This window comes from Mesoplodon bidens, assembly GCF_964165515.1.
Source record: "Mesoplodon bidens genome assembly, chromosome: 11".
Taxonomy (NCBI): Eukaryota; Metazoa; Chordata; class Mammalia; order Artiodactyla; family Ziphiidae; genus Mesoplodon; species Mesoplodon bidens.
Window position 1 is genome coordinate 42100963 of NC_138167.1, and position 24416 is coordinate 42125378.

At 41.7% G+C, this 24416-nt stretch overlaps 1 protein-coding gene across 7 annotated transcripts in view; it reads right to left on the minus strand.

Annotated features, from left to right (window-relative positions):
* The window catches only part of RBMS2 (RNA binding motif single stranded interacting protein 2), a 91392-nt gene that overhangs the window by 9434 nt on the left and 57542 nt on the right, over positions 1-24416 (minus strand). For 5 of the 7 annotated variants that reach the window (XM_081250010.1, XM_081250012.1, XM_081250009.1 and 2 more), the window contains 8 exons: positions 14655-14821; positions 10240-10298; positions 9069-9160; positions 7838-7995; positions 3266-3345; positions 3023-3132; positions 2515-2561; positions 1876-1969 (listed from right to left, as the gene is read on the minus strand). In XM_081250010.1, the coding sequence (XP_081106136.1) occupies positions 1876-1969; positions 2515-2561; positions 3023-3132; positions 3266-3345; positions 7838-7995; positions 9069-9160; positions 10240-10298; positions 14655-14821 (807 nt within the window). Of the gene's footprint in view, positions 1-1875; positions 1970-2514; positions 2562-3022; positions 3133-3265; positions 3346-7837; positions 7996-9068; positions 9161-10239; positions 10299-14654; positions 14822-19928; positions 20855-24416 lie in introns of those variants that run through there. The other 2 variants (XM_081250014.1, XM_081250015.1) reach the window with 2 other exon arrangements.

Sequence of the window (24416 nt, forward strand, 5' to 3'; positions counted from 1 at the left end):
ATATTAGAACATACTATGAAAGCCACTGTCATCAAATCAATACACTATTGAAATAGGAACAGACACAATGATCACTGGAAGAGAATAAAGGATACAGAAAAAGATTCCAGTGTTTACTCTATGACAAAGGTGGCATTTCAATTCAGTGGGAAAAGGATGGATTATTTAATAATTTGGTGCTAGGATAACTGGTGAACATTTTGAAGGAAATACAGTAGAACCCCTATCTTACGTCATATACAAAAATAAATTCCTGGTTATTATACATTTAAATGTAAAACAATGAAATACATCTTGGGGACTATATGTACAATATAGGGACTGGGAAGACCTTTTAAATTAAGACAAGAAATTCAAAAGCTGTAAGTAAAAAAGCAGACATATTTAGCTATACACAAATTTTAAACTTTTGTATGGCAAAAACTAGTGGTTCCCAAAGTATGGTCCCTGGATCAGCAGCAGAAGCAGGAGCAGCATCTGGGAACTTGTTAGAAAGACAAACTCTTGCCTCTCACCCTAGACTTGCTGAATCAGAAATTCTTGCTGTGGTGCCCAGTAACCTAGGTTTAATAAGTGATTCTGATGCACAGCTGGTTTGAGGACCAGAAAGTCAACAGAAAACAATTAAATTTGGAAAAAAAAAACTTGTAACAAAGATAACATTCAAAAGATTAGTACTTATAATATTGACAGTTTTTTTTTTTTTTTGGCTGCCCCGTGCGGCTTGTGGGATCTTAGTTCCCCGACCAGGGATCAAACCCATGCCCCCTGCTTTGGGAGTGCAGAATCTTAACCACTGGACCACCAGGGAAGTCCCAATAATACTGATAGTTTTTATAAGTTGATGGGAAAAGAACAAATAGTCAAACAGGAAAATGGACCAAGCATATGAAGAGCAAATAAAAATATGACCAAAAAAATGCTTAAACTCAGCTGCAGTCAGGGAAGTGCAAATTAAAGTAACAATGTACTTTACATCTATCAGGATAGAAAAAATTTTAAAAGAGCAATGTCACCTCTGGCTGGAGGGAAATGGGTACTCTCATACGTTCCCAGTGGAATGTGAATTGGCACAGTGTTTGTGGAAAGCAATCTGGTAACATCTATAAAACTGAAAGTCCGTGTATTATTCAACCTAACCACCTCACCCCTCGGACTCTAGCCCCCAGAAACAAAAGCACTCATATATGAGGATACAGGCAAAAGGATGTTTACTAGAGCATTATTTGCACCAGATAAAAACTGAAATCCAAAGAATGCCTTTCACTGGGGTATAGTGGAAGAATTCTGGTATATGTGCAGCATAAAATATAATGTTACTATTAAAAAGGAAATAATTAGAACAGGGCTGCATAAGAACTACCTGGAGGGCTTGTTAAAACTCAGATTGGTAGGACCCGTCCCCAGAGTTCCTGTGAATCTGGGGTGGAGTCCAAGAACTTGTGTTTCTAAAAATCCCCAGGTAGTGCTGATACTGCTGGTTCAGGGACCACACTTTGAGAATCATTGGTTTAAATGAGAAGAGTAAAGTGTAAAAAATATATTTAATATGGAAAAATTTTGTAACATAAACAATGACTTCCAAAACCCTATACTTATGTGTATATGCAGATAACAAAAAATACGGAAACTAGTAGGAAATTAACATGGGTTTGCTTGTGGGAGTGGTGGACAGAGAGTAAAAGGGTGCTTCTACAACAGTCTATATACATGTAGTGTGATCACGTGTTATGCTTTTATGTACAACTATTTGTGTATAGTATGTATAAAGGAAAAAACAAAAGAACAAGTAGTTCCCAGCCTAAAACACAATGGTAGGGAAAACCACCACACCCTTTTCTGGGCATGAACATACCTGATATGAAGACAACATACCTGATATGAAGACACAGGAGATGGAAGATACGGGGACAGTGCAGACTGAGCAAGCATCCTGTTGGGGGTGATATTATAAGGAGCTGGGTAAAACCTGTAGGAAGGGACCTCATCAGTAAGGAGTCACAGGAAACTACAAGGCAAGGGCCCCCACTGATAGACACAGCCACTTCCCACTAACTACTCTTTTTTTTAAAAAATAAATTTATTTATTTAATTTTTGGCTGCGTTGGGTCTTCGTTGCTGTGTGCGGGCTCTAGTTGCTGCGAGCAGGGGCTACTCTTTGTTGCGGTGCATGGGCTTCTCATTGTGGTGGCTTCTCTTTGTTGTGGAGCATGGGTCTGGTCGTGCGGGCTTCAGTTGTTGTGGCACACAGACTCAGCAGTTGTGGCTTGCGGGCTGTAGAGCGCAGGCTCAGTAGTTGTGGCGCATGGGCTTAGTTGCTCCACGGCATATGGGATCTTCCGGGACCAGGGATCGAACCTGTGTCCCCTGCATTGGCAGGTGGATACTTAACCACTGCGCCACCAGGGAACTCCCACCACTGACTACTCTTTAAATATCAAGATGAAACATCCCAGTGCCTGGACACAGGCCGTTGTCATTTTCAGGTGGCCTGTTTATAGAAAACACTCTTACCCATTCTGAAGAGCTGTGGTGGGGTCATAGGTCAAGGCCATACCACCCTATAAAGAAAGAACACAGCATGCACATTGTGAGCCCTTAGGTGAGAACAGGAACAAGCCCAGAATTTCAAGGCTGAGGATGTTTTTGGTTCAACTGATTAAAAATGAAGTCTGAACTAATCCCGCTACAACTGTTCTAGGGTTTTTCTGGTTGTGCAGGATGCAAAATTCCATTCAAGGTCCACACTGAAGAGCATGTTGAGCAGCCAGCATCTCTGTTACATACTGTAGCTCTCAAGTTTACCACAGAAATCAGGCCATGGAAATTTCCATTCCACTTTTTTCTTTTTTTTTTTTTGGCTGCTTTGCTCGGCAGGCAGGATCTTAGTTCCCCAACCAGGGATAGAACCCATGCCCCCTGCAGTGGAAGCACAGAGTCCCAACCACTGGACTGCCAGGGAAGGCCCCATCCATTATATTTTAATGTCCTTAGTATTCCTGTCTCCTAGAGGGCCTCTTACCATGTCTCCATTCCTTGGCCAGGCCCGTCCATTTTGCACAAATTTTCCTTGGTTCTGTCGTTTCTTTGGACCCCCATCAGCAAATTTGCAAAGCAAGGGATCAGATGGGGCTGCCAAGAGAGAAAGCAGACAGGGAGCTGAATCCCACCTCACTTAGTCCACTCACTCATGCAAAAATCCTCCAGAATCTTCACAGGAAGTCATAAACTGCGGCCCTCTCAGCCTGATTCCCAGATGCCTCACCTGGTACTCCAGGGGGTGTCTTAATATATTTTCCATTAAAGTGGGTGATGATGGCTTCACACTTCTCTGTGGACTCCATCCTAAGGAGCACAAGAGGAGTTAGGGTCTACCTTCTCCAGCATCTGTACTCTCCTTATATTCGAAGAGAAAGCTCTAAGTTCCCAGCCCCACAAATGCTCCAAAAGTTGTCACTACAGAAATACAGAGTTTCCTCCACACAAAGTCAAGGTATCTTAAAGAGGCAACCCCAGCTTCTAATGAAGGTTTTCTCAACTGGCTCCTGTAGGGGTCCTGAAAGGAATAATGGATTCATGGTTTCATTCAAACCATGAATATTCCAAAGAAGACACTGATAGATGGGCCTAGTATTGTGTCTGGGTCCCTAAATAAGAATACAATGCTGTTACCATTATTTTTTATTACAAAATTCCTAATGGAAATTGTTCCCTTACTTTTTTTTTTTTTTTTTTTGCCATGCTGTGCAGCTTGTGGAATCTTACTTCCCCAACAAGGGACTGAACCCAGACCACAACAGTGAAAGTGCCGAGTCCTAACCACTGGACCACCAGGGGTTCCCCTCTTCCCTCACTTTGATAAAACTGTACAAGCTAAGAATTTGCCAATATTTATTTTTTGTTTCTGGTTATAATTGTCAAGGTCTAAATAGCTACTGATAACATCATTAAGATTTCATGAGTTGGGGCGGGGAGGGATAAATCAGGAGTTTGGGGTAAGCAGATACAAACTAATATATATAATACAGATAAACAACAATGTCCTACTGTATAGCACAGGTAACTATATTCAATATCCTGTAATAAATCATAGTGGAAAAGAATATGAAAAAGAATATATATGTATATGTATACATATATTATCTATATATACATATAAACACATATGTATACATATATATGAAAAAGGATACATATATAAATCACTTTGCTGTATACAAGAAACTAACACAATACTGTAATTCAACTATACTTCAATTTTTTTTTTAAATGGGAGAAAAAGAAGATTCCATGAGTCTGTGGGAGGAAAGAGTATTAAGACAGGGTTTATGGTCCAGAGTGATAGAAAAAGCAATGTTAGGAACTACTGAGTTAAAGTGTCTTGTTGGGGAAAGAGGACTGAGTAAGAAATCAGAAAATCTAGATTCCAGCACCTGTTCACCGCTCAAAGGCTCTGTGAGTTAGAAAATGCACAAAAACCCTTCGGACTCATTCCTCATTTCTGCTTCAAATCTCCATCTACCTTATTACACAGGGCTGTATAGATCAAATAAGATAATGCATATAAATGTGTTCTAAAATGATAAAGATCTATATAATACAGGGTACAGTATCTTCCCCTCTTTCCATATTTAAAGTAAGTCTCAGTATATTTTCTATGCCAATAACCACTAAAGATATGAACCATTCCTATGAAGGCAGTTACTAAAAAAAGGCCTCAAATGGAAACTTTTAGAGAAAAGAAACTTAGGTGCCCTAGAGCAAAAAGTGTTGAGTTGGGTTACTCCTACTCCTTAGTCTTTCAAAAGGGTGAGCAGGCATGGAGGGTTTTAAGAGAATCACTTTCAGGACCTCAGCTTCCTCATAAACTCTTTCCTAAAACTGATGTGCCTGAGGGAGAGCTTGTGATCACTAATGATCAAGGCTAAAGTCCCCTCTTACAACCACTCTTCTCAATATACTTCGAACTCATCCCAAAGCTCAACACAAGGCATGGAGGACTGAGTTACAAATCTTTTTGTTAAGTCATATGTTTCCAATTCTTCCTTCCCACAAGCTAGAGGACTCAACAAGTTGTCAACTGACACATAAAAAAGTCATTTTGGATGATAGATCACCCTGGTCTTGGCATATAATTCAGAAGGAATTCAAAGAATTCCTATTTTGGCAAAACTTTCCATTCCCATTTACTTATTTATGTGAACAAGGTTCCTCACCATGAAAACAAAACACAGGAACAGAACTGGTACTAAACTCTGTCTTGTTACAGCAATAAACAATATTCACTGATGGCTACATGATCTAATTATATAAATCTAAAAGGAGCATTTCCAATAAAATTTACTTTATACGAAACAATTTTGTATCAACATTTTAATATATTTATATTGTTTGGCGCAACTGTGAACTAATTATAAAGATAATTTTCTTATGGATTAATGCATATAGACTCAGGGCCACAGGAAAAAAAAATTATATACATATTTTCATTGCAGAGAAGTGTAACAATGATCCATACAAAGACTTTCAACTATAAAAAAGTATTTTACACTAGAATACAATTCTGTAGGGAAATACAATGGAAATACAAGATCAAGAAGAAAAACAGAACACTATAAGAAGACTTTTAAAAAAATGCCCTAGGTATTTTTTAAATGATTTTGTGTATCAAATTGCTATGACATTTAGGGCTTCCCTGGAGGCGCAGTGGTTGAGAGTCCGCTTGCCGATGCAGGGGACGCGGGTTCGTGCCCCGGTCCGGGAGGATCCCACATGCCGCGGAGCGGCTGGGCCCGTGAGCCATGGCCGCTGAGCCTGCGCGTCCGGAGCCTGTGCTCCGCAACGGGAGAGGCCACAGCAGTGAGAGGCCCGCGTACCGCAAAAAAAAAAAAAAAAAAATTGCTATGACATTTAGATATCATTTGGATACATTTTAAAATGATATGACAGTTTTATTTAAAATGTCAATATTTATAAATTGCTGGAAATTATATTTTGCAAGAATCTAAATGTATGAAGGATATCTGTAGGTATTAATGTAGAAACATGCAAGAGATTTCATAGTTTTTTAAGTTTTCAAAGCCATATTTCCCAAACTGGGCTCTGAGGCACCCTGGGCCATTGTGATGAGCTCACAGAGGCACAACAAGGAATATTTTAACTTTCTGAAGAAAATACAGCAATACCTATTGGGTATCTATTGTAAAGACGACTAACTCTAAACAGTTCATTTCAACATTAGGTCACCCTACAATCCTTTAGATAACATATTTTTGCAAAGCTGCTTTTTCAGTGGTTGCTATGACAAAAGCAAGTACCATGAGAAAACTAACGTGTAACAGGAAATGAGGGTGTAAGTGTCCAATCTGATTCCGAGGTTCGAGAAGTTGTGTAGTGTCCAACAGGCACACATTCACTAGAAGGTATAGTTATTTAAGAATGAAATAAAAATATTTTCTTTCAATGTTTTTTCAAATAACTACAAAGTTGTTAAGATATTTATTAAACACTTTTTGAATTGTCTAGACCATTTAATTACTTAATAAATTGAATTGTTAAGTATTTCTTTTGTCTAGGGCTAAAAAATTATCGAGACAACTAAGGTGCCATGAACTGGAGCTTTTGCTTTAAGAGAGTATGGAGCAAAAAAGTTTGATGATCACAAACCTTAGAAACTCCCCTTTAGTTATACTTGGGATTGCCAGCAGGTGGTGCCACCAAGATTGAGTTGGCTAGGGAAAAGGTCCTATTCCTTGTTCTCAAGGTCTAAAACACTCTAGAGTAAAGGAATGTTCTTGGACCAGAGAAGATATTATAAAAGAAAAAGGGACTTTTAGATCACTTACTCCAATACTTTTCAAACTTTTTAGAAAGGCAACAGAATCTCCTTTCAAGAAAAATCTTAAATAAAAGCAGAACCATTTCCTAAGTGGGCTAGAAGAGGCTGAAGCCCTCCAATAGTGACCCTAAGCTCAGAAGAAGGTACCCTGAAAAACTGCAGCTCTAGGGAACACCTTAAGAAAAGCACTCATCTAAATCTCTACTTCACAGAGTAAACCAAGGCTCATAAAGATCTGATACCACACGGGCAGTTAGTTGCAGAGCTGGTTCTAGAATCTAAGATTCTCAACAGATCTGAAAAGGCAGACCAGATCCTTCACTTCATCCTGCTGATCCTGAAGCCAGAAGAAGGGTAAGGGCTCTGCTCCTGTGAGACCTTGGGCAAATCACTCCACATTGGGAATTTTGGTTTCCTTTTCTATAAAATGGAGAATTAATATTTATTTCACAGATTAAATGAGATAATAGGATGAGAAATACTCAGTAAACTATAAGAAGATATGGAATTATTTTATTCTGGTTAGGTCTGAATCAAAGAAACAAAGGCTAGAATAGCACGAAGTAATGGGGAAAGGATAAAGATTTGGGAGAAAATAGGTTTGTGAGTATTATGACCTAAAATTAAATGAACTTTTGGGGCTTCCCTGGTGGCGCAGTGGTTGAGAGTCCGCCTGCCCATGCAGGGGACGCAGGTTCGTGCCCCGGTCCGGGAAGATCCCACATGCCGTGGAGCGGCTGGGCCCGTGAGCCATGGCCGCTGAGCCTGCGTGTCGTCACAGAGCCTGTGCTCTGCAACGGGAGAGGCCACAACAGTGAGAGGCCCACGTACCACAAAAAAAAAAAAAAAAAAAAAAAAATTAAATGAACTTTTGATTTACTGTCAAGTACTTTCGACTAATAGTTTGGTCCTGGGGGGAGCAGGGCACAGACTTTTTGGTGACCTTCTAAGTGACATTCCTTATTAACCTCATCATTTCCCATTCTTGGCATCCCTCACCTTGCAAAGCCAACCCCTCTGCTGGTCCCACTGGTGTCTCGAAGGATTCTAGTGGAAATAACCTGGCCAAAGGGCTTCAGCATTCCCTCCAGTTCTTGCTCATCCATTGACAGTGGGAGGTTTGAGATGTATAAATTTGTGGGGTCCTGCTCCTGTTGCTATGGAAATAAAAGTGAAAAAATGAATTTCACATCTCTTAACCCTCTCCTACCCTCAGTGGGCAGCCACAAAATGACATCTCAGAAAAGAGAGAGCAGGAAGGCATGCACATAAACAAAGAGAATCTTAACGATTTGTAACACCTAGTCCCGCTATCATGGGTCATGGGTTATATATTGAGTCTGAGCCAAAAATCCCCACAGATTTAATATTTCTAGTACTGTACTGTACAAGCCCACAATACGAGCCATCAATGAAGTTTTTGACTGTTTCTTTAAGAGCTAGGCAGAGCAGCGCTCTTCTCTCCTATCCGACAGCCCAACGGCCTGTCCCAGAGGCTGGACTCTCTTGAACTGCCTTTGCTTCCCGGGCTGCATTGTTCTGGGTAATCCCCCCACGCCGCTCTTCCAGCCACAGCAGACTCCTCTTAGTAGGAATGCCTGTACACTCCCTGATGGAGGGAAAGCAGGAGGAGGAGAGAAGGGAAAAGGGAAGCCAATGTGCAGGGGGTTGCACTAAGAGCCAGATGTACAGCTCACTGGGTCACCACGGAGCCCTGAAAGTTCTAGTCTCACAGGAAGTCTTAAGTCACTCTAATGTCAGAGGGCTTTTCTCCAGAAAGAAGAGGTAGGAGAGGGCCTCCCTGGTGGCACAGTGGTTAAGAATCCGCCTGCCAATGCAGGGGACACGGGTTCGAGCCCTGGTCGGGGAAGATCCCACATGCCGCAGAGCAATGGAGCCCGTGCGCCACAACTACTGAACCTGTGCTCTAGGGCCCGCAAGCCACAACTACTGAAGCCCGCGTGCCTACAGCCCATGCTCCGCAACAAGAGAAGCCACTGAAATGAGTAGCTCATGCACCGCAACAAACAGCAGCCCCTGCTCAACACAACTTGAGAAAGCCCGCGCAGCAACGAAGACCCAATGCAGCCATAAATAAATAAATAAATAAATAAATAAATAAGCACTGCAGACAGCCCTTGCCCATCAACCGCATGGCTCTTAAACCTCTGGAAGCCTTTGGTGTTAACTACAACCCCTCAGAGGAACAGACACGGGGTAGTACCCTTACCTTTGCCATCTGTGCTTGCACACCACTGGCTTTCAGTGCTGTTACAGCTTTCTGTGCTGCTGAAGGACTGTCAAAGTCCACAAAGCCATAGCCTGGAACAGGGAAACAGCATCACTGGGAGGTGGGGGGTGTGAGGGAGGTAGGAGGCCCAGGCTTTTCAGGAAACAGAGGAGGAGTTATGATCCACGCAATAGAAGTGGTAGGGAGGGAGAGAAATGAAGAGGTTTCAGGTGGTTATCCACGTGCTCCTCAAACCCTGTGAGATTTGGTCTACTTTATAGCTAAGAATGCCAAGGGCAATGAGGTCTTTATGGTATCCTTGCCTTCCTCCCTCTCCCCTAAGAAATCCTAGGTTTCGGGCTTCCCTGGTGGCGCAGTGGTTGAGAGTCCGTCTGCCAATGCAGGGGACATGGGTTCGTGCCCCGGTCCGGGAAGATCCCACATGCTGCAGAGCAGCTGGGCCCGTGAGCCATGGCCGCGGAGCCTGCGCTCCGCAACGGGAGAGGCCACAACAGTGAGAGGCCCGCGTACCACAAAAAAAAAAAAAAAAAAGAAATCCTAGGTTTCAAGAATTAGGCTCCTCTAATAATTCACAGCCCCCCTCTATTTCCAAAAGAACCTCCTTCTCTTTTCTAGGCACACCCCCAGAAATGCTAGGCATGTAGGAAATACAGCCTCTCCACAGCAGATAATCAGGCACCTGCTGATAGAAGCCCCTCCTCACCCCAACGTACAGCCCTTTCCCCTCCTTCCACTCTTCCATCCCCACCTAGAATTGCTCAAAACCCCAACAAACCCAACCCACCTCCACAAACAAAAGGCATTTACAATGCTTGGCTAAGTAGAAATAAACTCACCTACGAATGAACATCTACCATCCAATCCAGGGAAACATGACACCCAAAGTAGGCCCAGGGGACCCAAAGGCACTCTGTGCAGGCTTCTAGCCTTGGGTCCCCAAAACAGCATTTTCAGCTCTAGCTATCTGGTCACAAAGAATCTAAATACCTACTAGTCTTTTAAGCCTGAAAACCCTGAAGACTCCTCCCTGGCACTGGAAACCAGGGACTTGCAGCAATAAAGGGCAAAGGCAAGGGATGGCCTCACTTACAGCTGTTCTCCACCACCAAGAACAGCTGTTCTCCACCACCAAGAACAGCTGTTCTCTTACCTTTGCATTTGTTTGTGGTCTTGTCCAGTATGGCCTTAGTGGAGACAATCTTGCCATATCTAAGGGAGAAGAAAATACAAAGTTATAATCTGGGGACAGGGATTTAGACTAGGACAGAGATTGAGACATCTAGATGAATCCATGCCCTGTCTTCCCTCCCACTAGGAAAACTGTCCCTACTCAAACCTTAGAACAAAGAAGAAATGAATTTAAAAACGTCACACTTATCATATAAACCTATTCCCCAAAGGTACCTACAAGAAATAAGGTAACTGCAGTCCCTACACTATCAACACATTTCTCTCTTCTTCCCCAAATAAGACTCAGATACTAGTTAGAAAAAGACTACTGTCTTTTTTTGGGAAAGAAGCTTGGTGGTGTCCACACAGCAGTGTGTAAGGCCAGAGCTCTGGCTAGAATTCCTTGAGGACTAAAAATAATCCTTGATGTTATTTATCTTCTTTGAACAAACACCATTCCTCCCATGAAAAACTGTTTCTCTTCTCTGACACCCCACTCTTCACCATTCTACTGGCCCCCTGACTGAAGGTCAACTTGAGCCAAACTGCTTTTGTTCAAATCCTGGTTCTGCCACTTTATAGCTATGTGTGATCTTGGACAAGTCATTTAACCTTTCTGTGTCTCAGTCTCACCATCTGTAAAATGGAGATAGGATCGTTGGAAATATGAAATGAGTTCACGAATATGAAGTATTAATGTCTATCAAATGGTAAACACCTGAACACTCTTAACTGCTATTATTATTATTATATGTTATATTATATTATTATTATATTCATGGGACCTCAACATTTAACCAAATGGCTCTTTCCTGCCTTAATCTCTAAGACTTCTATTTCTTTTCTTTTTTTTTTCTGGCTGCACCTCGCAGCTTATGAGATTTTAGTTCCCCAACTAGGGATCAAACCCAGGGCCCCAGCAGTGAAAGCACCGAGTCTTGACCACTGGACTGCCAAGGAATTCCCTGATTTCTATTTCTTATTGTCAAGATTTCAGTGTATTAGGGAGGGGAGTGGGCATAAAAGCAAATGCAACAGCTGTGTTAAGAAAATTATCCAAAACTTGACGATAAAGCAAAATGAGGATTGCACATTCTTTTAATGTCATTCTGAAACACTGTCTACAAGGCCCATTCAAGGTATATTCTGTTATCTAGGGGGATGTTTCTTTGTTTCAGTTACTATTTATTACTGATGAGGGCCCAGATTTTGTGAAGATATATATTAATTTGTAGATTTTTATCTAGTAGAGACACAAATAATTTCTGTCCATTAGAAAAGATGATCCCAAAGGTTACTGTTTTATAGTCCTACAGAGTATGAACCAGTTTTCTCTGTAACCTAGTAATCTTATTCCAACATTCTTTCTTCAGTCCCTATCAATACTCAGTCCCTCAAATGCTCTTTGAACCCATTTTACCATCCTGCTAGTTCCCTCACTAATGAGTAAAATAAATATTTGGCATGCGTTCACCTATATCTGTAGGAGAGTTATGTTTTTCAACTTTCTGAAAATTATACTTTGGCAGCAGAGTCATGTGGAGTTCCCCAAACCTGAGCAGTGGAGTATCTATCACAGGTCCGGGATTGTATTAGAAGTGTTCTACTATAAATAAGTCTCTACATTCCACTCCAGGAGGGTGAAAATATTAGAGAGACAGAACAGAAATTACTAACAAAGTCAGAAGTATAAAATTTAACTGAAAACAGTTGGCAGGGACTGAATTTGAGATGAATACCTGAAACAAGCATTTTTTTCTACTTTTCCTCTCATCCCATCCCTAAAGAACATATGATGATTGATGTATTTGTTTCGCTCCTTGGCAGCCTCTCACTGACTGTTTTAGTGGAGCTCTGTGACCCACTGGATTAGACAGAATAAGCCAAGCGATGCCCTGGAGGCTAGAATGGATGTGGCGAACCTAACCCTTCAGGGCTACATACTTGGATTCTTTCCCAAATTTAGGAGAGGAAGGGATGCAAGAGACTGTAAGCCAGAGGACACACACGCTGCTATCCCTATCGAGGCCCCAGGGTGGAGCTTGCTGTGGTCTGAGCAGCCTGAGACTTTGAGTCAGAATTTCCACTTCAGCTGGCAACAGCTGGATCGTGCAGCTTCCTCCTCCAAAGGAGCCCTTCCAAGAGAACCAGGAGTTCCAGTTCCAGATTCCACGCCTCTCCTTCCTGCCCACCAGGGCTTAGGATCCAGCAACATTTACTTCCTGTACAACCTAGAGAGATAACTGGGACAAAAGCAGGAAGTCCCATGCATGGGAAACACCCTTCACAGAAAGGTGTCCCTCCCAGCTCACACACCCATGAGGATTCCACCTACCAGCTCTTCACAGCTTCCCTTTCATCATAACTCATCTATCACCTATTCTTTCCCTTCCTCATTCCTACTTCTCTATGGTCCCCCACTGGGCTCCTTACTTCCATTTTATTGTACATGCTGACACTGACTATTCTCATCCCTTCAGACACAGAAGGTAAGGCAACTATTGGGAAGGGCAAAATGAAAGTCTAAAAATATAGTGAAGTAGAATTGGGTTTTTTCTCTGTCTTGTGGAGTGAGAGGATTGATTTTTGCAGCACATTATATTTAGTACAAGAAATACAGAGTGCAGAAATCAAGGAACTAGATTGATATGATACTCTTTTCCCTCATAAACCAATATTTTTGCCAATTCCCATTCCCTCAAAAAAATTACTAGTCCTAGACTAAGTTCCCTAAGTTCCATTTAAATACCCTCCTAGCAAGGTAAGCCGAGGTAACAGATTCAGATTTTATACACACATCTAGCCTTTAGAGACTGATTTTGTGCAGCCTGGTGCTAGCAAACTTCCAAAAACCACTACCTCAGTAGAGTAAGGGATTTGTAGAGTACCTCTGATGCCTCATACAACTACATTTTGAGGGGAGAACGTTCTGCCTCTTCAGGATTTGGAACAGCTGCCACATACTCATACTGTTATGGGAGTTTGAGTTACGTTGACCACTTTAGAAAATTGTTTACTAGTATCTACAAAAGCTGAACAAATGTATATCCTATGATTTAGCAATTTTACTCCTAGGTATATACCCAACATAAATGTATATACTTATACACATGCACCAAAAGACATGTACAAGTTCATAGCAGCACTATCCGTATCCATAATAGTCACATACTGGAAACAACTCAAATGTCCAGCAACAGTAGAACAAGTAAATAAACTGTGGTATATTCCTATGATGGAATTCTATAAAGCAATAAGAATGAACAAATTTTTGCTATATGCAACAATGTGGATGAATCTCACAAACAACATTGAACAAAAGAAACCAGACATAAAATGGTATGTGCTATATCATTATATTTATATGAGGTTCAAACAAGCCACATCAATCGTTTAGAAGCCAAACAGTAGATACCTCTGGGGGTGGGGGAGAGACTGTCACTGGGAGGTGGGCTTCTGAAGAGCTGGTAATGTTCTATTTCTTGATCTGGTTACCAGGGACTGTTACAAGGATGTGTTCACCTTGTGAAAATTCACTGTTCTATAAACACTTCTGATTTGTGCACTTTTCTGTATGCTTGTTATACTTCAATAGAGTTTTAAAAGATGGTAAATTTACACAGACTAAGGTTCCTACTTTTATTTCTTTCTAAACTCGATTTCCCCTTCCCCATTAATATTACCATCCCACCAGACTTCTGCCTCTAATCAGTCCTCCATATAAATGATGTGAAACACATATATTTCTGCCAAATGGAATTGAGCTGGCCTCTCTGCATTCTTGCAATTTTTCCAGCTCTCCTAATTGGGCTAATTCCATGGTAGTTGTCTCCACCTCATGACTCAAATCTATGCTGAAGAAACCCCAAAGATCTTTAGGGGGTAGATGCCAAATGACAACTCTTTCTCCATTTTCTTCTTTATCCACTAATTTGAGGGCTCCTCTGGGTCACTGAGAATAACTCTAGCAGCAGAAACTCTCCTAAGTATATAATTCAATTGGCTAGTCCCACTTTCTTCTATCCCTACTGCTGGTTCTCACTATCTACTAATCAATATCTTTAGAGATACTGAGCATTTCTATTCAAGGTGTAAGGACAGGAATCTTTCCACTAAGACCATCAGTTCCGGGTACATGCTAGAAACAAAGTCATATACTAACTAGGCTTCAAAGGTCAGCCCTATCCAGCTTTCCTCAGAGAGACACATAAAAGTTTTATATATTAGTAGTAGGTAGAATTTCTCTAAGAGGGGCTGCTAAGAAACCTTGCAACTATAGGGCTAGAAGCAAAATATTGATAATATTGCATTTCAGGATAAGAGTATCTGGTAAGAAGCCAGTATCACCAAATCTGTAATGTCCCTGGAGACCTACCCCTATGTACCCCAACTTACGACTGACACAACTTGACTAGGTCCTGGTCGGTAGTGCTTGGCTGCAATCCCCGGATGTAGAGGTTGGTTTTACTCAGCTGGTCATTTACAGTGCTCCCACTGCTGCTGTTAGGGGTACTGTTGCTTGGACTAGGTGGTGCCATTGGCTGAGACAATGACACATATGGCTGCAAGGAGACATGAAGAACAGAAGGTCAGAAGAATTATACATTTAGATGCTGAAGAGTGAGGAAGATCTTGGTCCCTTGGAAAGAATGGTTCCAAACTTTAACAGCAATGAAGTCATCAAAAGAGTTAAAAGGGCTTCCCTGGTGGCACAGTGGTTAAGAATCCGCCTGCCAATGCAGGAGACAGGTTCGAGCCCTGGTCCGGGAAGATCCCACATGCTGCGGAGCAACTAAGCCTGTGCACCACAACTACTGAGCCTGCACTCTAGAGCCCATGAGCCACAACTACTGAGCCCGCGTGTCACAACTAATGAAGCCCATGTGCCTAGAGCCCGTGCTCTGCAACGAGCGAAGCCATAGCAATGAGAAGCCTGCACACTGCAACAAAGAGTAGCCCCCGCTCACTGCAACTAGAGAAAAGCCCGCACGCAGCAACAAAGACCCAATGCAGCCCTTAATTAATTAATTAATTAATTAATTTTTAAAAAAGAGAGTTAAAAAAGAAACCTAAAGGAATTCCTCTCTGCCATAAAATAAGAAAATATTTAACTGTCCTACCTAACTTTCAGGGAAAATGAGAGGCCAAAATAAGCTTGTTAAAGGTTTTGAAAAAAGGTACTTTGTTATAGAGGAATGTTTTTTTTTTGTTTTTTTTTTTTTTTTCGGTACGCGGGCCTCTCACTGCTGTGGCCTCTCCCGTTGCGGAGCACAGGCTCCGGACGCGCAGGCTCAGTGGCCATGGCTCACGGGCCCAGCCGCTCCGCGGCATGTGGGATCTTCCCGGACTGGGGCACGAACCTGTGTCCCCTGCATCGGCAGGCGGACTCTCAACCACTGCACCACCAGGGAAGCCCTAGAGGAATGTTTTTATCATACAGATGCTGGAGACACAATTAATGTACGCCTCTTAAGTAAACTGTGTAATGAGACAAGACTAATAAAATCTAGGTTCCATTCAAAAATCACAGAGGAGCTAATAAAAATTTATTAAATGATGAAGGTATAGAAAAGGTGAGCATAGATTATTCATAAAACTGTAGAATATGAGACTGCAAAATACCTGCAGGAGCTTGAAAATTATAAGATTAGACAAACAAAATGAAATACTAATTACCATGCCAGGTAGTAAAAAATGAAATCTGTTACTATGCTGATAGGGGTTTAGTCATAAGTTATTTACAAGTTTTTAAAAGTTTAAATATGAATGAATAATAGATAAAGTATGGTTAAGGAAATCCAGCATTTGGGGTGAAACATCTGTAATCTTTCACTACTGATACCAGGACAGGCAACCAGACTCCGCTACATTTTGGGGCCCCTTCTGTAGGGGGGTACTTCTGTTAGAGAAAAATTACCAGGTTGACTGGAACATGGATCCATTTCTTTCATGGCATATTTTATACCCTTATGCTCTAATTAGGCTTCTAGTGTATATACATATATATGGTTCATAATCCTCTAAATTTGCATAATTACCTATAATATAGTGCATTTTACTATATCACACTCACATTCCAGTTCTCCCTTGGCTTAAAGCACTGTATAGTATAAATCTATTTGGAATTACTTCCCTATAAAATACTAGCTGCATCTCCAGGTTTTCCCCCTCTCTCTTCTTTGGTAGTAGTGGTAAGGGATTTGAGTGGTAACAGAAGAAAAAGGGAAACATGAATATCAAAGAGGGGAAAACTTCCCCCCAAAGAATCTTAATGTGAAATGTGCCTCTTACATTTCATGCCTCTGACCTTTAGCAAACTTTAAAATAAAAACCTTTGCTCAAGCTAAATATGTTGAAGCAAGTATTTACCTATTTTTGTCACTATACACAATCACAAATGTGTACCCACTTGCAAATACACAGTTCATTCCTCAGCTCTATACTGCAGCAAAGAAGAAACCCAGTACCACATTCTGGAATGGCCCAAAGCCTCATGACCTATTGTAGCTCTTGATACACCCTTTATATTTCCTATCCTTGTCCCCCCCTCTTTGCCAGCACTTACACTAGGATTTTCCATACAGAATAATCCATGTGCCAGAAGAATATGAATTATTCCTCTGTGGTGGTAGTGATAATCGACAAGTGCAGGGCAGGGCACATGCATGTTTTGCAGCAACTTTCAGACAACAAGACAAAAACAGGGCAAATAAACCTAAAAGTCATACATCCAGTGCTAGAAAATGGCAGCACATACTTTAAGAATGATGTTGAAATCGCCACTTAATTAGTAGACATGTAATAGTAATCAAATACTAGTGGTCTAGGCCCCCTTCCATTATCACTACTGTTGTAAGTGCACCATCTGATTTAAAGTAGAGGCAACAAGGGACATACTTCCCTTGTGGTCCAGTGGCTAAGACTCTACGCTCCCAATGCAGGGGGCCCAGGTTCAATCCCCAGTCAGGGAACTAGATCCCACATCCCGCAACTAAGAGTTCACACGTCACAACTAAAGATCCCGCATGCCGCAACTAAAAAGATCCCACACGCCGCAACAAAGATCCCGCATGCAGCAACAAAGATCCCACATGCCACAACTAAGACTGGGCGCAGCCAAATAAATAAATAAATATTTTAAAAAATAATAATAAAGTAGAAGCCAAGAAGATTATCAACTATATTCTAATCATGGCTGTTCCTGAGTTCAGAATAAGAAGATCACTGCTGGAGATCATTCACTAAGACATGCCTTTCCTCATCTCTAAGGAATTGCCATTATTGATCCTTAGCTGAGAAAACCAAGCTTCTTCTAATATGAGAGTCTAGGGAATTCCCTGGTGGTCCAGTGGTTAGGACTCGGCGCTTCCGCTGCTGGGGCCTGGGTTCAATCCCTGGTTTTGGGAACTAAGATACTGCGAGCCGCATGGTGTGCCACACCCCCACCCCGCCCCTAAATAAATAAATAAATAAATAAATAAGAGATTCTAGGCCTGGGGGTGATGATGATGCCAACAGTAACAATGATAGCAGAAGCAACTCTAGCAGCATCATATCATGTGCCAAGCAGTGGCAGATGAGATCACCTGCCTCAGCTAGAGTTCATCTATCCCCTTTCCCAATGTGAGAGAATATTCCTAAGAGGAAGTATCAATGATTCTATGACTGTCCAAATAAGAACACAAGGGTTATTGAGGAAAGAAATAAATTGAAAAGAAGCTTTTGGGTTACTACCATGGTTATAACCTTGGTTTTAACAATGTCTTAGCTATAATCTAAAAATATGACTTAGTCAATGATAAACTTGCTGCAAGGCCAGAAAAATTCCTAGAAAAAATGATGTAGTTCAGAAAAAAAAAAAAACCCAAAACTTTTCTCTTTTGCTATTCGCAAACAGCTTCTGAAACTACTATATAGTCTCCAAAGAGAAAAAATAGAAAAATATTCTCTTTTCAAGAGAATTCAAGAAAAAAGGTCAAGAAAGCCTCTAAGTAAAGCTTATCTGGCTTCCCGAAAGAAACTATTTGGAGAGACAATAATAACTAATGTAAACTAATGATCCTTGTTTACCTATGTACGTAAAAGAGAACAGGGCAGTATATATGAGAGTCTAGAGGACTGAGATATTCTTACTGGGCGAGAAGGATGGGGCAGTATTGTCTCTCTTGACTCCTGTGGGTCTGTAATGGTTCTCTGAGGCCACTGGTTCTCTGTCAGAGCCTAAGCTAAAAAATGAAGAGCAAGATTTGAACTCTTTAAAACAAGGCCCTCATATTTGGCCTAGAATCTTAGACACCTGGGATGGTATTAAATTTGCCTTTAGAAATAAAGGATGGTAGCATATTATCATGTAGCAAAGAAATATGTAAAGTTACCCAGTAGAAAAGGTAGGTATGAGTCTTCTTTTTTTTTTTTTTAATATTTACTTATTTATTTGGCTGTGTCGGGTCATAGCTGCAGCACACGGGCTCTTCCTTGCGGCGCTCCGGCTTCTCTAATAGTGGCTCGTGGGCTTCTCTCTAGTTGTGGTGGGCGGGTTCCAGAGCTCGAGGGCTCAGTACTTGCAGCATGGGGGCTTAGCTGCCCCGCGGCATGTGGGATCTTAGCTCCCTGACTGGGATCAAACCCGCGTCCCCTGCATTGGAAGGTGGATTCTTAACCACTGGACCACTAGGGAAGTCCCTAGGTATGAGTCTTCTCATGAAGGAGATTTAATTCTGGAAGTGACTGGGAAACATTAACAGGTTTATAAGCTGAGAAATGACATGATAACATATATTTGAGAAAGCTAACACTAGGTGCATTATCCCAGCTGGTTCAGAGGGGTAGAAGACCAGAGGTGGTAAGACTAGTTAGGAGATATTAGACATGAAGGGAGGTCAGGAAAAAGTATAGAAGTTAAATTCAGACTTGCAGAATTTGAAGTTATCTGCTTGATGGTATATGCTGAATGCTTTTAGAATAAATACTGGTTAATTTATTCAGTTAGTAAACATTTAAATACCTTTAAAATACTATGCAGGGAAGGCGTGAAAAGCCTGGTAGTTAGTGTGGAAGAGCCTGGAAGTTCGATTCCTTAGCTAAAAGTTAACGCGCCACCTTAGAAATATAGGCTTATAGAGGAGGTATTAATGCTTTTAGAAAGTTCTAGTATTGCACTACTTCTTTGGGAAATGGAGTAAATTCAGTTATGATCCCTAAAGGTGGGAAGCAATCTTAGGGCAAGGACTTTTTGGCTTTGGATCTTCCAGTGAAACCCAGATGCCTATGGGCAATGCGTTACCAAGGCAGAACAGGGAACACTGGATTGCAAAGACAAACTGATTGAAAGCAAACGCTAGGGAACACCAAATTTGAGGTTGGTTGGAGACTAGAATCTATCAATAAAAGGTGTGTGAGAACACCAGCATGGGGAGGACTTGGCTGTTTCCTAGAAGGGCCACTCCCCTTGCATAGTAAACAGCCATACATAAAAGCTGAAAGAAGGCAAAGAAAGGTAGGACAAATGAGTTAATGGATATAAAATACTTAACATGGTGTTTGGCATACAGCAAGTATAAACTGTCAGTAACCGTTGTTATTTTAAAATTTGGAGTCTTTTAAAAAATGGAGTTCTCCTATAATTAAAGGACAAAATTCTCCTTCCTTTGCAGAATATGGATAACTCACCCAAGTTGAGCTGTTATTTGTCTGCAGAGACTTGATGCTTCCCCAGCAGTTCTTTTTTTTTTTTTAATTTTTATTTATTTATTTACTGGCTGCATTGGGTCTTCGTTGCTGTGCGTGGGCTTTCTCTAGTTGCAGCAAGCGGGGGCTACTCTTCATCGCGGTGCAGGCTTCTCATTGCGGTGGCTTCTCTTGCTGCAGAGCATGGGCTCTAGGTGTGTGGGCTTCAGTAGCTGTGGCATGTGGGCTCAGTAGTTGTGGCATGTGGGCTCAGTAGTTGCGGCTCGCAGGCTCAGTAGTTGTAGCACACGGGCTCAGTAGTTGTGGCTCGCGGGTCCTAGAGCGCAGGCTCAGTAGTTGCGGCACACGGGCTTAGCTGCTCCACAGCATGTGGGATCTTCCCGGACCAGGGCTCAAACCCGTGTTCCCTACACTGGCAGGCGGATTCTTAACCACTGCGCTGCCAAGGAAGTCCCCCCATCCCCCAGAAGTTCTTAAGGATACAGGAAAACTTTGGAGAGATGTTTTTATGGAAAGCACATGAAGAGATTTGAGCCTATGAGGCAGGCAGCAAGATAACTACTCAGTAAGCAGGCCCTGACCATCTTCAGAACTACCTCTCTCCGACCTCTTCAGAAAGTTACTTATGTCTAGATTATAAAAGAATTCCTTATGTTTTGTTCTTCTTTTACTGTTCAGGGCTGAGGCCTTTTATATAAAATATTGAAGAGACTTTAATTTCCTAAAGATTGGTGGGGTGGTATTTGAAGGATGGTTAGAGAACTGTGCTATAAAATATCCCATAAGAATCTCTGGGATAATAATCTGGGGAAGGGCTTATAGTATGGGGATAGAGAAATATATAACTCCTTCATCTTCATCCAGAAAAAGAAAAATCAAACTCCCCTCTTCCTGTAGCAAGGAACTTTATGTTTCCTGTCTTGCTGAGTTACAGGAATCTAGGAGACAAGAGAGCGTTCTTCCTTTTGCTCTCTTGCAAGAGATCATAATGGTAGAAGCGATACAAGGCCTACTTCCCAATCACTAAGTTTTCATCAGATCTTTAAAAGAATGATCCAGTCAGATGAGCTACTTGCTAATTAAAAACTAACATAACTGAAACACTGTCTTTATTCTGAAAATAAGGTTCTCTGATCAAGTGTTCATTTTGCCTGGTTTAATAAAATTCACAAACCCTGTATCCATTCATTTGCTATCAAAGTTATCCCCATCCTGAGCCCTTAACTCTTATTGTCACCAGAGCAGGAGAAAACTCCATCCCATGTCTAGTGCCCAGTGAAGTTCCTGGCATAGAGTATAAGCATGGATATTTGCTAAAAGGAGTAAATTAAACTTAGGGGATTTGCTAATTGTGTATCATCTTAATAAATGCCTAAGAAAGTCTCACAGATACACAATCCAGTGGCCTGACATCAAAATTCCTATTACAACCTGGATATTGATGATCCACAGAACAAGTTCCTAAAGCCAGTGGTCTCTGGGACATATAACACATCTGAACATTTCTGCCTAAAAATACATTATTTTCTGAGTTCTGTCATAATGTCTCCTAATAAGAGAAAGTCCACTTTCCCTGCAAAGTAACAGACCTCCTAATATTCACTCATGAGACCCTTTGCATTGAATCATTCAATAAATATCTGAATGCAAATATGTCCAAGCCCTGCTTGATGCAGTGGGGACTCACAGATGAGTAAGAGTATAAGTGAAATATTTCATAATAAATTTAAACACACACTCACAAGAAGCCATTAAGTAATTCACAAACCAGAGCGTACAATCTAGATAACTAGCAGAACAAAATACGTGTGCTAATGGGGATCCAAGCAAAATGGTATAAGAACATGAAAGAAGAAACAATTGCTGAGGGAAAAGTTTCTCAAATAAGATGTTTGGATTGTACCTTGAAGGATGAGTAGGATATTAAACCTTTAATAGGGAGCCATAGGGAAATGCAAATTAAAATCATAAGGAGAGGGGCTTCCCTAGTGGTGCAGTGGTTAAGAATCCGTCTGCCAATGCAGGGGACACGGATTCGATCCCTGGTCCGGGAAGATCCCACATGCTGCAGAGCAACTAAGCCCATGCGCCATAACTACTGAGCCTGCACTCTAGAGCCGGTGAGCCACAACTACTGAGTCCACGTGCCACAACTACGGAAGCCCACACGACCAGAGCCTATGCTCCTCAACAAAGAGAAGCCACCGCAATGAGAAGCACACGTACCTCAAGGAAGAGCAGCCCCCGCTCACTGCAACTAGAGAAAGCCCGTGCACAGCAAGGAAGACCCAATGTAGCCAAAAATAAATAAATAAAATAAATAAATTTATTTTAAAAAATCATAATGAGATACCACTTCATATCCACTAGGATGGCTGTAATAAAAAGACTATGACTTTACTCAAAAGTAACTTTGATGGCTATAATAAAAAAGAACAAGTGTTGGTGAGGCTGTGAACAAACTGGAACCCTTGTACACTACTGGTGGGAATGTAAAATGATGCAGCTGCTTAGGAAGACAGTTTGGCAGCTCCTAAAGTGGTTCAACACAGAGTTATCACATGACTCAGCAATTCCACTCCTAGGTATATACCCAAGAGAACTGAAAACATATGTCTGCACAAAACCTGCACACGAATTTCGCAGCAGCATTATAACAGCCCAAAGTGGAAACAACACAAATGTCTATCGACTGATAAATGGATACATAAAATGTGGTATATCCATACATGAGCCTATTATTCAGTCATAAGAAGGAAAGAACTACAGATACATGCTATAATATGAACCTTGAAAATATGCTAAGTGAAAGAAGGCAGTCACAAAGGACCAATGATTACATGATTCCATTTATATGAAATGTGTATAACAGGAAAGTCTTTAGAAACAGGAAGTAGATTAGTGATTACCTCTAGCTGGGAGAGGGGGATAATGAAAGAACTGGCAAGTGACAGCTAAGTGGGTGGAGTTTCTTTGGGGGGTGGGTAATGAAAATGTCCTAAAAGTATGGTAACGGATGCAGGACTCTGTGAATATACAAAAGCCACTGTACCCTTTAAATGGGTGAATTGTACAGTATGTGAATTATATCTCAATAAAGCTGTTATAAAAATTTGATAGAGATAGGTAGCGAGAAAAGGACATTCCAACCATTGAAAACTTCTTGAGATGTTAGGCTATCACAGGCTAGTATGACCTAGCACAGGATTCAGCCTAGGTTGGCATCACCCTACTTCATTTCCAGATAGAAAATTCATAAGATTAATACATTTTATTGAAATTCAAGTGGAAATATGAATTAGACATTAAATCATATCATAGCAAGAAAGGAATATTTTCTGTAATCCCCCTCCCTGAAAAAAAATTTAACATTAAAAACAAAACAAAGGGCCTCCCTGGTGGCGCAGTGGTTAAGAGTCCGCCTGCCGATGCAGGGGACACGAGTTCGTGCCCCGGTCCGGGAAGATCCCACATGCCGCGGAGCGGCTGGGCCCGTGAGCCATGGCCGCTGAGCCTGCGCGTCCAGAGCCTGTGCTCCGCAACGGGAGAGGCCACAACAGTGAGAGGCCCGCATACCGCAAAAAAAAACAAAAACAAAAACAAAAACAGAAAGGTATCTCTGGAACACGCAGCACCTGAGCCAGAGAACCCACACCACGGATCTGCCCACCATACCTGGTTTTATTTAATTAATTTATTTATTTAGGCCACGCAGTGTGGCATGTGGGATCTTAGTTCCCTGACCAGGATCGAACCGGGGCCCCCTGCAGTGGGAGCTCAGGGTCTTAACCCCTGGACCACCAGGGAAGCCCCCATACCTGGTTTTAAAGGCTGACTCTCAGCACTTCTACTACTTCCTCCTAGCTCAAGTAAACCTGACACCATCTCCAGCTCCTCATCTCCTCCCCCCTACTCTTTCATGGCTCTTACCACTACAGTAGCAATCTGTTTTCTACAACCCTTTAATACCAGAGGGAGTTTTTACATTCATACCAGGTGATACTCAAACTAGTTCTCAAGTATAAAATTGACGTTTTTAAACCCTAAGTCAAAATAACTAAAGAATCCTCAGTTAAGCATACAGCCAAACACATTGCTCAGGAATCCATTCACCCTTCCAGATCCACTTGCCACGCTTGTCCACCTTGCTTTATGCCTTGGAAGCTGACCATATAGAGTGTATGAACAGGCTCCCTTGCCCTCTGGCTTCCAGTTGGGTTTGGCTAACCAGATATATACCAGTAGGATATCAAAGGGCAGGAGGAGAATGAGACCAGAGTATTTCTTTTCCTTGCTCCTTTCCCTGCCAGAATACCGTGATTTGGCTGCATACCTCTACTGAAGCCCATAGTTCTCTCCATACACTCTTCGATCCTGGTAATCTCTCTCAGTTCTTTGCCCTTTTAGATATAGAGTACGTAGGCTCTGTAATTGCTGGCCATAGGGTACCCTACTCCCTCTCACCAGTTT